This window comes from Choristoneura fumiferana, chromosome 3 (assembly GCF_025370935.1).
Source record: "Choristoneura fumiferana chromosome 3, NRCan_CFum_1, whole genome shotgun sequence".
Classification (NCBI taxonomy): domain Eukaryota; kingdom Metazoa; phylum Arthropoda; class Insecta; order Lepidoptera; family Tortricidae; genus Choristoneura; species Choristoneura fumiferana.
The window spans coordinates 14,794,820-14,811,080 of NC_133474.1; the positions used below are offsets into that span (position 1 = coordinate 14,794,820).

General features: G+C 36.8%; 1 protein-coding gene across 4 annotated transcripts in view; it reads right to left on the bottom strand.

Annotated features, from left to right (window-relative positions):
- Schip1 (Schwannomin interacting protein 1) overlaps positions 1-16,261 on the bottom strand; it is a 61,338-nt gene that overhangs the window by 20,888 nt on the left and 24,189 nt on the right. For 3 of the 4 annotated variants that reach the window (XM_074085817.1, XM_074085816.1, XM_074085813.1), the window contains exon 1: positions 12,550-12,791. The exons of the other annotated variant lie outside the window; for it this stretch is intronic. In XM_074085817.1, coding sequence (XP_073941918.1) covers positions 12,550-12,565 — 16 coding nt within the window. In that variant the 5' untranslated portion in view covers positions 12,566-12,791. Of the gene's footprint in view, positions 1-12,549; positions 12,792-16,261 lie in introns of those variants that run through there. 4 annotated transcript variants of the gene reach the window in all.

Sequence of the window (16,261 nt, forward strand, 5' to 3'; positions counted from 1 at the left end):
CAAATCTTTTTACAAAGGCGGTTTTCGCTTCAGCGAAATATATTATGTTTCACGGATGCAATATCAGACGCCTGCCTCAGGCAACAATGTTTGTGCTACCTAACTATTTCCTTCGATGCAAGAGCCAAACACTAGTTACTAGATACATGTTACCTGAGACTTGTCGAGTATTGTGTGGTAACTTTAACTTGCCTTCCTCGTTTCTTCAATGCCTTCGCGATTAAGCCGTTAGCTGCGTCAGCCCGCGCAGTAAAGGAACCGTGCTTGAGGCTTTTGGGTTGTTATAATCATTGGATTTTATGTCCTAAATCCATAGAGGGCGATATTGCGGATCAGAGCCGGATATTGTAAGCGGCGCGCCCTCGTCCTTGCGACAGGCACGCGGCGCCGACCTCAATCCGTTTATACCTACCCCCTGATAAGCCTTACCATTATTAGAATAAAACAGTCCTATAAAAATAGAATTTTCACTTTCCACCTGCCGCCATTGAGGGCAAAGTACGAGTACCTATCTACCTACTTACATATGTACCTGCTTATTTGTTTAAGTTTTGATTAACTCAACGCATGTATATATACGAGTACCTAACCTACGTTGTGCCATGATGGTTGGTTATAATTATTATCATTTATTATTTAACTAAGTAAGTATAGGAGAATGCTTACTTCTGTTTATCCACCTATTGTAACTGTAGATAATATTTTTCTTTACTTTGACACTAGTTGGTTGAATTCAGAGGCCGTATTGTCTAACGAGCTGACGTTCGCGATCGCATTCACCATCTCTTTTACCGTCTGACAAAAAGGAGTGGTGAAAACGATTGTGATTCCAAGTGTGTTAGATAATAAGCTCAGTTTATGCCTTTATTTAGGCATATAAGATATAGTAACAGACAATGTCGATCCGTAATCTATGTAACAACTACTTGTAATGGGGTGTCACAGGGAACACGATCCCCCTCCCATATGCCATACACAATCTAATTCTCTCTGACAGACATCCTACAGATGGAGAATTTACGACAAACTTCTGTCTATGATCCCCCTAAACTGCGCCTGGTAACAGAACTCGTAGTAAACTTGGAACCTGTGTGTAACTTAAGTATTTATATCTGCAAAGGTTCGTGTCCGTAAACTGTAACGATAAATCAATTGAAATTTACGCCTCAATAGAAAGAGAGGACTCGTCTCAACTCAACCTAAAAGAACCCATTAAGTATATTTATGCAAAAAAATGCAAAATAATGTATAGGCGGGATTGTTTCGTGTACAGCCTACCCTCTTTACTTAATTTACCACCCAACTCGGAGGCTGTTCGGGTAGGGCAGAAAAGTTTCAATTTTATGTCTCTAGATAGCAAACTTCTTAGATAAGCAGCAGATTTAATTAATTTCAACTCGAGAACGAACTCGAGATAACGATTCTCACCAACTTCCATTGTATTCTATACAGTGTAATTGTATAGCTAGGCTGGCTTATCTGTGGAATTGGCTTTAATTTAATCTTAACATCAACTGGAACATTTCGAGATCAGGACTGCGATAGCTTAAGTACATTTCGTCAGCTCGTATTAAGATATATTGAAACGATTTCTAGTCTAGACGGTATTTAATCTCCTTTCGGCGAGTTCCGTCGCATTCACCCGAGTCAAGTTTTCCTCAATTCGAATGCGGTGTGCCGTACGTTTTAAATTGGAATTTGGTTCGACGCCTCTTCACGGAAAATATGTAAAGAGAGAACCAATTAATTTTTGATTCTTTTTTTCTTTAAGTGCCAGATAGACTTTCGAGTAAGTTTGCAAACTTAGGCTCGTCGAGCTTTTTTCCTCCAGTTCTTCACCTACGCCCAAGTTCGTGAACATACATAAGTAACAGGCGACACACGAGAGAAAAAGCTCGACAAGCTACAAGTAAATAGGTACGCAAATTTGCTCAGGTACGTTAAATCTGACCCTTTCAAAAAGCTTGTGTTTAAAAACATGTTATTGACTGCACAATCAATTCAAGTGTTTAATTGTGTTCTAATAGTATCTTTTTGCCTAAAAAACATAAGCTTCAGAATATCTTCTTTTTCTTTCAATCAAAATTTTGATGAAAAGTTTATTTTCTTTTAATACGGTACGGTAATACTGCCACGTTCAATATCTCTGGAAACAACACGACAATCCGATTAAAATTATAATTTAAATTTGTTTGCTCAACTTTATTACACAAAATTCATAAGCAATACATGGACTTATTTGTTCTAGCAAAACGGTTTCACATTTAATTTCCTACATTACTGCTTTACCTATTGTTGACCTTTACTCTATTTCACATTTCTAATGTGCGTAGCGTTGTTACAACAAGTATTTGAGTAAAACGGTAGGAAGGTATAACCGCTATCATTTCGCGCAATTGGGGTAATTTAAGTTCCTGTATAAAATTCTAATAGTTCTAAGAATTGATGACGTTTAAATCGGGTAGTAGTGCAAAGCAAGGCACGCGGCACGCTGCGGAGCTCCGGGCGGCTTGCCAACAAATTGATTTTTTGCTTACATCCAGAAACTAATCCTGTTAGCAGGAAAACGCCCCTGTGTAGCTCCAGCCACATAGCGGCAGTTTCCTTCATTAATAACAAATAAGGTAAATTGTACGAATAGCCTTTTCGTTGAGTAAACAGAGGCTAATGTAAAAACATCACGTTACAAAGGTCTAAATAAAGCAATTCAGGTTTGTAATTGTTAATTGCAGAGCCGTAACGATCTTTGTTCAGTAAATTCATGCGAACAAACAACGTCGTGGTGCCCTCCCCGGCTCCATAGAGACAATTAGAAGCTACCGAATATCTACTACAAGCGTTTGTGAAATAAGTAATTTCAGTACAACTGTTTCAGCAAACACTTTAGCATTTGTTACTTGATGCTTTATTATGTAATTTGCTGCCACTGAGGCCCGAAAAACATTAATGTATATACTTTAATTAAGTACCTACTTAAATATCATCTTACCCATCATTTCTTTCTCAGTCTAATCTTGAATTTGAAACCTTTATTACTCTTTAATATGTAAAGGTAGCTTAAAAAGTGTTTTTGCGTTCAATAACACGCATTTTCTTATAAACAGCGATTATAACGTAACATTCCCTTTAAGGGGCTACCCGAGGTTTTCATCGATTTTTGACAAGTTTTGAATCTTATCTCCTACTTTTGCACTACAGATAGAATTATAAGTAAAACGGCTATCATTTCTCCAATCTTTTATCTCCATTATTGTCTACCGGATTTTGAAAAAAATTAATACTTAACTTTGTGTGATTTTTTAAACATTGTCTGAAAAAACACTATTTCGTATTTTCGTTTCGTGAAAGATCTAACAAATACGAAATCTACATATTTAGGTTTGTCTTTGACGTCTCTTAAAACTGTTCGAGGGTTTTCATTTGAAACTAATTAACACGAAATTTATGGCCAGAAAACCAGTTTATTGGCCTAAAATTGTTCAACTTTGATGCCAAATATCTCGAAAACAATGAACTTTGAAGTAAACAAGTAAACACAACTATATTGCTTAAACCCGTTGTTGTTAACATAATAAGCTACAAAAATCATTAGAAAACTAAGGAATTCAGATCGAAGGTCATTGGGGCATGGGATCCCCTTAATTGAACGCGAAACAAAATTAACAAAACTCATTTTTTTTTACTTTCGGATTTAATCATAACTCGTTAATAACGATTAAACGTAAACATTCGCTATGACAGAATATGCTGAGGCATACCATGTCGCTAACTTTATAAGCATATACACTCACGCAACCTTCAAGGCTTTGACGGCATGAGCCATAACACAAGTAAGATGAAAATCTCTAACAAGCCAGCCGTTACAACGTATAACTACGCTTCGACTTACATAAAAGGGCTGGTTCTATAAAAGTCGTTTCAATTTAAAAACTTTATTCGTAAAAGGTCTGGCATGACTAAGTATAGGTACATATCGTATGGTTAAGGTAAACTACTGAACTAATATTATAATTGGGAAAGTTAGAGTCTGTGTTTACGTTTATTTTCACGACACTGCTCGAAAATGTAGACATAGATAACCTAAATCCAAAACACAAAACTGCCTATATATGTACACTAGCTTCTGCCCGCGACTTCGTCCGCTTGAAATAGTAATTTTGGGAAGTATTTAATTTATATAGGATACCTATTCTGCCAATAATAGTACATAGAAACTTCTACGGTTTACCAAAAATAACCTATTTTAGTACATTGCTACAAATATAAACTATTTTTTTTTGTTCTTCCATACATCCATCCATCCGATGTTCTTTGGTAAAACATAAATATTTTGCGGGTAGCCATATTTTAGCAATACGACGTGTATTCTACCCTGCCAACACAAAAGGACTAATTCTTCATAGTGAACTATTGACACCTTACGTCCTTTATTGTAAGTCAAGGCATTTTTACTAAGCATAGCTACACATATTTCCGATAAATATACTTATACGTAGTAACTTTTTTGGAATTCCTTAAGAACTTTCATCCCCATATTTTCAAGTAAATAGGTCGAAATTTGAAAAGCGCCATATAAAATGTTTTTTAGGGTTCCGTATCTTAAAAGGAAAAAATGGAACCCTTGTAGGATTACTTTGCTGTCCGTCCGTCCGTCTGTCTGTCAAGACCCTTTATCTCGTAAACTCGCGGAGTAAGGTATATATCGAGTTGAAATTAAAACTCTAAACTCAGGTCAATAGTCCCGAAAGCTGTGAAAAAATCACACCTCTAAGTCAAGGCAATCAAAAGCTACAGTCGTTAAAAAGGTGTTTCCATACAAATTGCCTCAACAGAAAAAGTTATAGGGTAGGTACTTCCGGCTGTCCTAGAAACTTGGAATTTTGCATAAAGGTAGCTCTTATAGCACAATAAATAGGAAAAATCTGAAAATCATAATTTTTCATGTCTGACTGTCTATGTGAATAAGCCATCTAAAATGACCCCACATTGCGTACATTTTGCTTATGAGCTTAAAAGGCTCTGCTAACACTGCACCATCCCCTCTGCTAACATCCCCTCGCAGGTATCATTTTCAAAAACGCTTAAACAAATATCTATTTATTTCTTATAAGTAGCCCAATGCCAAGTTTCATAAAGAACCATCGATTTATCTTGGACAATGACGATCTTCCATATAAAGTTTCATCCCTTATTTCACCCCTCACAGGAAGAATTTTTTAAAACGCGCGAACAAATATGTATTTATCTCTTATCACGTGCCCAAATACCAAGTTTCATAAAGAACCATCGATTTATCTTCGACAATGACGATCTTCCATATAAACTTTCATCCCCTATTTCACCCCCTCACAGGAAGAATTTAAAAAAACGTGCGAACAAATATCTATTAATCTCTTTTCACGTGCCGAAATGGCAAGTTTAATAAAGATTCATCGATTTATCTTCAATAATGACGACCTTGCGTATAAACTTTCATCCCCTATTTCATCCCCTCACAGGTCGATTTTTAAAAAAGCTCAAACAAATATAGAATTATTTCATATTAAGTGCCTAAATGCCAAGTTTCATGGTTTTATCTTCGATAGCTACGAACTTCCACCATATAAACTTTCATCCCCTATTTCAACCCCTGAAAGCCTCTTTTTCGCAATAAAAAATAGCCTATGTTCTTTCCCAGGGTCTATTCTATCTCTGTACCAAATTTCATCAAAATCGGTTCAGTGGTTTAGGCGTGAAAGCGTAACAGACAGACAGACAGACAGACAGAGTTACTTTCGCATTTTTAATATTATATTAAGTAAATTAAGTAATTAAGTAATATTAAGTAATTAAGCAATATTAAGTAATTAAGTAATATTAAGTAATATTAAGTAAATTAAGTAATTAAGTAATATTAAGTAATTAAGTAATATTAAGTAATTAAGTAATTAAGTATTAAGTATAAGTATATTAAGTATTAAGTATATTAAGTATTAAGTAAATTAAGTAATTAAGTATATTAAGTATATTAAGTATTATGTATATTAAGTATTAAGTATATTAAGTATAAGTATTAAGTATATTAAGTAAGTATGGATTTAACAGCTGACTCATGTATGGCTCGCAAAACACGACAACAATGTAACACATAACGGTAACAGGTCGTATCTATATGTGTATTTCATAGTACGATATGACTTTTTGGATATATTTCAGAATATTTTTCCGACGTGCTGAAACGACAATCGGACCAATCAAAAGTAATTGTCTGTTGCATGTGAAAATGCGTAATTTTGGTCTTTCTTGGGTGTTTTTTTAACGCATAATATGCACAAAATGCTTTTAGATTTTTACATTTAGGCAATTTTTCTGTAAGGTTTTACTGACTTCTTATCAAAGTTCATAATTTTATGGGTTGATACTCATGATTTTTGTATGAAAATACACATTTTGAAGGTTGTATCTTTTGATTTTCTTTTTAATGATTTTCATGAGATTATATAATACCTCAGAAAAATGTTTTGACAAATTTAAGCACCGACACACAGACTAACATAGAATGATTATTTACGTGTTTATTTTTTTATGTAGGTACTTACTGAACCCAATAATCGTGTACAAAAAAACTACACCCACCATTTTCTAAAATTATCTTGGTAACTGTGGAACAAACGTCTGCCACATTGTCGCGTCACCGCACAAAGTTATTATAACTAGTTGTTTTTTAGATTGAGACCAGAATGGACTAGACTATCTATTGCTCACTCTAACATCGGGCCACCATAGCGCCACCACTTCGACGGGTGGCGCGACATTATGGCAGAAGCTTTGTTATGACGAGAGCGACGATTAAGACTGGGTAAACGAATATGCTACACGGTGTTAGTTAGCTTAAATTTTCCTCTTCGGTGCTCCCTATAGGTCGATCTCATCGTCCGGGACCTGTACATACTTATTTAAAATTTGATTTTATAGCCTTTAATATGCAATATGAGGTAATAATTGTTTTAGTTATCTTTATTTGATGTAAGTATTTTAAGTTTAGGACATTGCAGTTTTATTTACATATGTAGTTTAAATTTAATTTTTTAAAATATTTAATTGATTAGTTCTCTTGAATTCGTAGTACACCAATTCGACGAAAAATTTTTTTACTGCTACTGAAACAGGTGAGAAAAAGTATATTAATAAGATACACGACCAAGTCCTTTGAGAGTAATATGGGCTATTTATCATCACGCAACGGCGAAGGAAACTCTACCCGAGACGCCGGGGCCGCTATGTAAATGATAATATTTTAAACAAGATTATACCAGATACTAGAGTATCTTGTGTAAGTGAAACGATAGTAAATAACAACAAAATAAGAATAAATTGCTCCTACTACTTCCAAGTATATTGTATTTTTCTTCTAGAGCACTTACTAGAAGAGTAAATTCGTCGTTAAGTCTAGAAAATGCTTCTATTCAACTGCGAAGGCGTGAACAAGGTCCGGCTTGCTCGAGTATTTCTGTGTTGCGATGTTTCTGAGGAAAATTTTAAGTGCTACGAAAGTCGTAGCTCTGGTGTTGCTGCTAGAATAACAAATTCTAAGAAGGAAGAAAACCGTTTACTGTATACGAAATTTTCTCAAATAGTAAAGGCACAATTTCACAGAAAGCAATGACTATCCGTTGTTAATTACTGCGAACAGGAAATTAAATTTCCTCAATAACATTCCGGTGGAGGCGGCACTTGCAACCTCCCGTAATGACCCACATAATGCGTGTACAAAGTTGCTTTATCGATAAAACTTCCAGGCGTCTTACGAGTCCCTTCGCGGGGTACCTAGATAAATATGTACGTAGTGCGATATAGAGGCGTGTAAATAAACGTAACGTTCAGTCGCAAACGGACCCCGGGGATAGAAATACCTCAAGGTGGATTTTACTCGTGTTATACTAGAATGCGTGGGACAGAATAGTGGTAGGACGGGATGGTGCAGGCTATTGATTCCCGCTGTCTCTACCCGCGGTCTGCCTTCCGCTTTCGTATTAAATATTTATATAAAGACATTCTTACGCCAGCGGACGCGGCCCTTCAGTCTATATCGCGTTATATGTGTACATAAGAGTTCATCCAAAACGGGCAGACGGGATATTTTAGGTGTTCCATATATAGTTGTGAAGGTAAAATGAAATAACGGATAACTTTGGATATCGGTAAGTTCGCCAACTTTGCTCTAGTTTCTTCACTCCCTCATTCGTAGACTCCCTCTAAAGGTCTTCTCTATCTCAATGTTTTTACCTCTAACCATAAAATAAATGGAGCCTAGCTGTCGAGCGGTAATTGAAAAGGGTCAGTGATCATGACGACGGACTATTACTCCACTTGAAGAGCTTTTAAGATATCGTGAAAGAACAAACACATTTAGTGGTCCGTGCGATCGTCCTCCGGAGCACTCACCCTCCACTTTAATTTTTCACGAGCCAGATAAAATCACTATCGAAGTGAAAGAGTTACAGGGATTGGTAATTTATTAAGGTTTCTTGCTGCCATTTGCTTTTTCTCAACCGAAAGTCCTTAAAGATAAATTGGTTTTTCGTAAATATTTTTTTCGTTTGGCTATTGATATTTGACGTACCACTTTAGGCTTTCTAACATTGATTTAAGCAATGTATACAAAGCAATAAACTAAATACCTAGGTAACAATTGCAAATTGAGATATGAAATTGCTCAGCGCCAGTAACCCATCCTATAGGTTTTCAAATTATAATATAAACAGAATCTAAGAACGCTTTTCGCTTGATATATATGTTTTTTTAATGTACGTAATGTTTGAAAAACATTATCTTGTCAGAAATAAGCGTAGGATTAATTCCGTGACGTGTACAGACTTTATGGTAAACGTCTGTGCCAGAAGCTCTTGTAATATAACAGTGCTATGCACAATGTCTTATAATTTTCCAGAAAGGACGTGGCGGGTGTCGGAGTGCGTGACCGCCGCCTTCGCACGGCCCAAAATGATGGATCACCCTCACAGCCACGGACAGACTGCATTCGGTAAAAGCCAGCGATGTAAATTTTAATTATGTAACGGCTATTAATATAATACAAACACTCCGAGATTTTTAGCACTCGTATACCGGGTGTGGCCTGAATTATGAGCAAATAATTAAATCATAGATCATACTTCTCAAACTGAACAACATTAGTTCAGCGACTTAAAAATAATTAGTTTTTTAATTTTTATTACACTTTGAGGTTATTCGAAGAAGCAATATAAAGCGAAATGCTTGATGTTTGTAGCGTGACAGGCGACGTCAGTTGTGTTCTAGGATGGCGTACATTGATAGCAGTATTTAATTTGTATGAAAAAAGGAAAATCCAAAGACTCCATTATTTTTAAAAGTCGCTGAAGTAATGTTGTTGAGTTTGACGAGGACGATCTATGTTTTAATTTTTTGCTCGTATAACAGGCCACACCTGGTATTATTTAGACGATTTTGTTGGAATGGACGACCGGAATTGTTTTGTTTATGTTGTATTTTTTGCGTTATAAAGTTAACATAAGTACCTATACATACTAAGGTCGGAGAACCAGGTAGATAACATTATACGTGTATTTGTAATGTAAAATAGACTCTCGAGGTAGAACGCATTACAAATATTTTCCACAGCGTGGTACAGTCGAGAAAACCGAATCACGTAGGTACCAGGGTGGAACCTTTATGCTACTAATATCATGTTGATATTCCATACAGTTACCAAAGAAATCATAGCTAAATTGATAATGAAGGTTCCACTCCGTTCATTAGAAATATAAACCCTTAAAGTCTCGCCGTATGCGTCCATTTAGTTGACCTTAATGACCCGAAGACTATCTAATACGGACTCCCAGTAATAATTTAAAATAGTACGTATATGTGAATGTTTATTATATACTTAAGCATAACCTGTTAGAGGATTTGCATAGAATATAAGCGTTAATTTGATCTGAGGCCGTATTGCCTAACGTTTCTGATGCTCGCGATTGTAATCAAATTACAGATTTCCCATACAATAACTCTGTAATTTTATTGCGAATGCGAGCGTCAGAACGTTAGAGGCTGCTTTTTAGAGGCTGTATACGGGTTATTGTGACTTGCTAGAACTGCTGTATCGTCTGCATACGTCACTATGGTGATTCCTGGCCTCGCTGGCAGGTTCGCTGTAAAAAATGTGTACAGTATGGGCCCGAGCACGGATCCCTGTGGTACGCCCGCCAAGATGTCGTAGAACTTGGATGTAATATGTCCTTCTTATACTTGGAATATTCTATTGGACACATATAATTTCAGAAGCTCAAACAATGTGTGAGGAAGTCATAGCTTAATTTTGTATAAAAGGCCACACCTTATCAAAAGCTTGTTTGATGTCACGAAATGCAGAACAGCAGTACTCTTTATCTTCTAACAATTTTCTGACACTTTCGTACACTCGGTGGACTTGCTCGATTGTACCATGTTCTGTTCGAAATCCAAACTGATGATCAGGTATTGGATTTCTCAGTAAGTATTGGGAGCATTCTCTGAAGTAAAAGTTTCTCAAAGAGTTTTGATACTACTGGAAGCAGACTAATAGGTCTATAAGAGGTGACATCAGATGATGGTTTGCCCTCCTTGTGATCCATAACTATTTGAGACACTTTCCAGAGTTGTGGGTAGTGCTTTGTTCTTAGTATCCCATTAAATAATGATGCATTGAATATTACTGCTTTTCTTGGCAATTCTCGAAGTACCTCTTTAGTTATTAGGTCAAATCCAGGTGCTTTCTTGTTATTAAGTTTAATGATTTCCTTGATAACTTCTGAAGGAGCAATGTGTTTTATGGGGAGTTCTAATTGGAAGTCTTGATTCATTACCAGGTCTATGTCTTGGTCATCAATATTGGGATGTCTATCATTAGGTACAAAGACTTGTGATAGATGTTCAGCAAACAGATTGGCTTTCATCAGTTGGGCACCATGTTCCCTCTCTGTTTTTTAAGGTTGGTTTAGCTTTTTGCGGCTGATTCATGCTACGAGTGGCCTTCCAGAGTGAATAATCAGTTGCCTACTAAGACAACCCACTAGGGGGTGAGTGATTCTAGCCTTGCTTGGACAGCCGCATTTTGCCCCAATGAGAGCTTACCCAATCTAATTCTAATGATAAAGTTTTATCTTTATGACACCGAAAACGGAGAGACAGGTTAGATTCTACAATTACATGACTATTTAAATATTATATTTTGGATATCTTACCAACCCAGCCTCAGACACATAAAACCGACCTCAAACCAAAGTTTTCTGTATCTCTAACAATTAAAATTAATGGTGAATAAAGTTTCTGAGTGTTCTTTTATATTATAATATCCCTAACAGTTTTAACAACAGCCACTATAGCTCTAGTGGTGTGCATGTTGATTTCGATAACAGTTCATTTGCTTGCCTTTGTGTGTAGGCAGATTAATAATGGGGCAATCTAGCTCCGTCTAGAGTTAATGTTTGTAATAATTATTTATATAAGGTGGGTGATCTTTCTCCTAGATTAATGTAATTTACCCAAGCATTTTACAACGTTTATTTTAAATTCGAATGACCCTTAAAGTCACTTCTCTAGCTTTACGTTTAATTTTAATGGCTTGATTATTTTTATAACCTTTTTGTCTTGAGTTTGAAGAAGTATTTTATGAAATGTTTTATATCGCTTACAACAGTTCTAACGCCCTTTACTGACCTTTCGTGAACATTACGACAAGATTTTCGGGTTTTGGTTCGTCAAGACAGTTTAGACAGTAAAGTCTCTAACACTTTACACCATTTAATTGATTTAATTTATCTTTTAGCAGTTTTTTTGCAATATAAGTGTAATTTGTTATCATTGTATTTACCCTGTGCGTTTTGTATGGCCCTGATATTTAGGCAGGAATTAAGTAAAGTTCATGTTAGCAATAAAGTGACCGACGGCAAATGAACCGTTCGCACCGTAAATAGCGCTTACGAGCACCCGGTGACCCTTTCCGCACTACCGACACTGCTCGATAGCTTGTTTTGCGATCCCATTACGGATATTCCTACATTCGACCAAATGCGACTTACTCTATATCAACTGAAAAAACTACTGGTTGTGCCCGGCTTCAATTACTCGCACAGATAAACGTTATTAATGATCTATCCACAATGCAGTTAATTTTCCAAACATAAATCTAAACCATTTTTCATTTTCTTAGTACCATTTAGATCTCATTGTCCGTTGTGAAAGTAACAAGTCACGCAAGCCGTTAGGCAACTGCGGTAAATGTAAAGAAACATTTTGTAGACATAAGTAACGGGGGTGCTTTTGGATCAGGCCATAAATATATTTTAAAAAATTAAGCAGCACGCTTCACTTGTTAGAAGGTTATACTCATAACTTATAAGTATAAAAAATACTGTGAAACAATGTGAACCGACACATATGTTATACTACATACATATATTACGGAGTGAAGTCATTAGACACCAGTTCGAATCGAGGTTTTTTTACATACGAAGGACCACACTGAAATGGCAGTATATTTAAGAATCATACCTGTAAAGGGCGCCATCCTGGCTATAGCTTAGCGCAGCCACTGAATAATGAATGCAGCGAGCAAGGTTATCTTTTATGTTCCGACACTGACTGCAGCGGAAGGCACGGGCTCGCAGGTCCTCGCGCGGTATGCACAGCTCCACTACGTATGAAGCTTTACGTCACTTAGGCAAACGAGGTTATAGTATAAGGAAAAGGGGAGGCGCGGGCGGAGCAGTACGGGGCCGAGACGTGCAGCCCACCCGCCTGGCTCTGCGAAATGGTCGCGTGGTGCCGCCGTCCGCCCGCCCCCGCCCCGGTGCAGGGCCGCCGCGACCCCACACAGACAACATCCGAACAACAGATGAATCTTCAATGCTTTTTTTAGTTTTATTTGATGTCATTTATTTTTACCAGAATTTTATTAAAAAAATATTTGTATTCTTATCTAGAGAAAATGAATGTAAATTAACTCTACAATACGTAGTAGCCTAGTGGCGTAACGCGTATCAACTTGATTTTCACCGGGTTGTTTTTAATTGACATGCATCCCAAATGTCTATACAAATACGGTATTTGACTATTTTTTATATTTTTTATAAATTCAAATTTCACAATGCCTGTTATCGAATAGATAAACAATTTTTACCTTTACAAATAACAAAGTTATAAAGGTTTGAAATTCAAGGTTAGACAGAGAAAGACAAACTTGCGTGTGACGTCACACGCAAGTAGCGCCATGCTTGCTACATAGAAAAAATCGTTTGAGAAAGAGACAGGTATATTTTCAAAAAATCACTATACATAATCCAATTTTAAACCGATTTAAGTTTTCTCTTCGCTAAACACTGTCTGTATACCTACTCGTATATTTTCATATTAATACTAGTGTTAAAACGCGGCTTCGCACACGTACCTAAATCATTAGGTCCAGCAGCTGAATTGAAAATCCGGGATAGTTTAATTTCCCGTGGGATTCCCGAAAATTAAATCGTTGTTTTCATTGACGTTACATTAAAAGAAATCATGGTCAAATTTCATGACTCTAAGCCCAGCGGTTTTCGTTTCGAGATTTTATCCCTATCCCGTGGGAATTCGGAATAAAAAGTAGGCTATGTTTTATTCCAGATGTCCAGCTATTTACATACAAAATTTCATAATTCTAAGCCCTGCGGTAATAAGTTCGAGATTTTATCCCTATCCCGTGGGAACATCAGGATAAAAAGTAGCCTATGTGTTATTCCAAACGTCCAACTATACCTATATACCAAATTTCATGACTCTAAGCCCAACGGTTGTTGTTTAGAGATTTTATCCCTATCCCGTGGGAATATCGGGACAAAAAGTATTTTATGTTTTAATCCAGATTATAAACTAACTTTAAGCCAAATTTCATCCAAATCTGTCCAGCCGTTTCAGCGTGAAGGAGTAACAAACATACTCACTCACAAACTCACTCACTCACAAACTTTCACATTTATAATATTAGTAGGATTTAAGACATGGCAAATTCAGGAGTTGTCAAATACCGTGTTGCGAAGCGTTGTATCTGCAGATATACAACTGATTCGTGCTTCTCTCACTCTTCGGATTGCGCATATTAAAAACCTTCATTTTTCCTAACTATTTAAATCGTTGCCTGCTACGAAACTGCTACGCCGCGTTTCGTAGCACCGGAGCATCGGCCGTAGCGCCCGCGCCGCCTTGCAGTATATAGGTACTGTATTTTCAATTAAACTTTCTACCTTGAAGTGAAATGAACTAATTATCTAGGGCCATTCTACTTTTAAATATTAAATTATGTATTATCCATTAATATTTTGTGAAATATAAGGCGGTATCTCAGCGGAAATTACACCAATTTCCATACAAATGGCGGGGACATACATGTCCACTGCGTAACCTACTTTATAGATAATAATGATTACTTTTTACACGTAGTGATAACTTTAAATGTAAGCTTAATTATGTGCTTATTAAAATGTTTTATGATAAAACCGAGCACTTTACCGTTTTTGTAAAAAAAAAAATTTGAAGAGCACATTACAAAAATGACTGGTCAACGAAAAGTAGAATGACAGAGTTGAGAAGTATATTAATATACCTATGTATGGCTCATATATTAGTACGAAACTAATTTTACAAGCAGACTTTCGTCCACTTCTCGTGGTCGGAGTGATTTGAAATTTAGTAAAGAGTCAATATCTCGAAAATGGCTGAACCGATTTTGATAAAACATGTCTAAGAACCATCGCTAGAAAACCTGCTTTCCAATAAAAAAAACCGCATTCAAATCGGTCCACCGTTTGAGAGCTACGGTGCCACAGACACACAGATACACAGACACACATAGCGGTCAAACTTATAAGACCCGCTTTTTGCGTCGGGGTTAAAAATAACCTTGGGTGGCTAAATAAGTATTTGATGCTAATGAAATAAGCTTATTGTAGAAATAAATGAGTTATTTTGATATGTCCGTTAGTTCTATAGTTTTAGGATAACCATTAATCGAAGTTACCTAAACTAAATATATCCCTCTTCACGCTTTAACCACTTTCTTTCACCAGTTTACTAAAATCCATCATGTGTGTTTTTACCATTGACGCAAACAATTTGTGGCAAACGGACGAAGCGATTCATCAGAGCATGCAGCGCATCAGTCGCGACCATATTATACTGCGCATTTGCAGATTCAACAAATGCAGCAGGGCTACTACGAAACTAGAAACTCGAAGTTCGTGTAGTGCGGTCCCTCTGACACTTATACTACTTAATACAAAAGCTAGAGGGACGGTACGATACGAACTTCGAGTTTCGAGTTTCGTAGTAGCCCTGCAGCTTTTGGCGCTTTTGGGACTTTACGTACCCGGCTCATGACCTACATATGCCATGCACGATGCATTGCTCACTGGGCAGGCAGGATTTGTAATAAGATCGTAATTTAGTGTTGTAAGTGCCACGTGTTACGTGCCATTTTTATTTTTTACCCCTGACGCAAAAAACCAGTGTAAAATTGACGCAAATGTCTGTCTGTATCTCTGTGACATCGTAGCTCTCAAACGTATAGACCGATATTGATGAAGTTTTTCTAATCAAAAGCTATTTAAATCGAGGTGGTTCTAAGATAAGTTTCATTAAAATCTTTCTTCTACAATGTCCCCCGACAGGTTTTCTCATTTTTCTAATAAAGTTATTATCAGATTCTGATTAAGTTTTTTCTAAACCTTTATCCGACACAGAACTAAGGTCATTGACATAGCTCAGAGAATTAGCAAGTTGAAGTGGCAGTAGGCTGGTCATATCTGTCGAAGAACCGACAACCGCTGAAGTAAACGAGTTCTTGAGTGGAGATCGCGTCTTGGTAAACATAGTGTAGGGCACCCTCCGGCCAGGTGGAGTGATGAATTTGCGAAAGACTGCTGGTAGAAGGTGGATGCGTCTAGCGGAGGACAGGGCGCAATGGAGCACTTTGGGGGAGGCCTATGTCTAGCAGTGGACTGCTACATGCTGATGATGATGATGATGATGAAACTGTTAAGGTCAAATCTTGCAACTTTTAGTTTCACTCACTTCTAGTGAACGAATGTAAGTAAATATGATAGCCAAAATGATTACGATTCGCTCGGATTAAAAATTGACTCTTTGTTACGATAATCTCTTACAACAGCAATAGTCTGTGGAAAAACCGCACCCACAAACAAAACTAAAATAAGACCACGGGACGCTTCCGTAC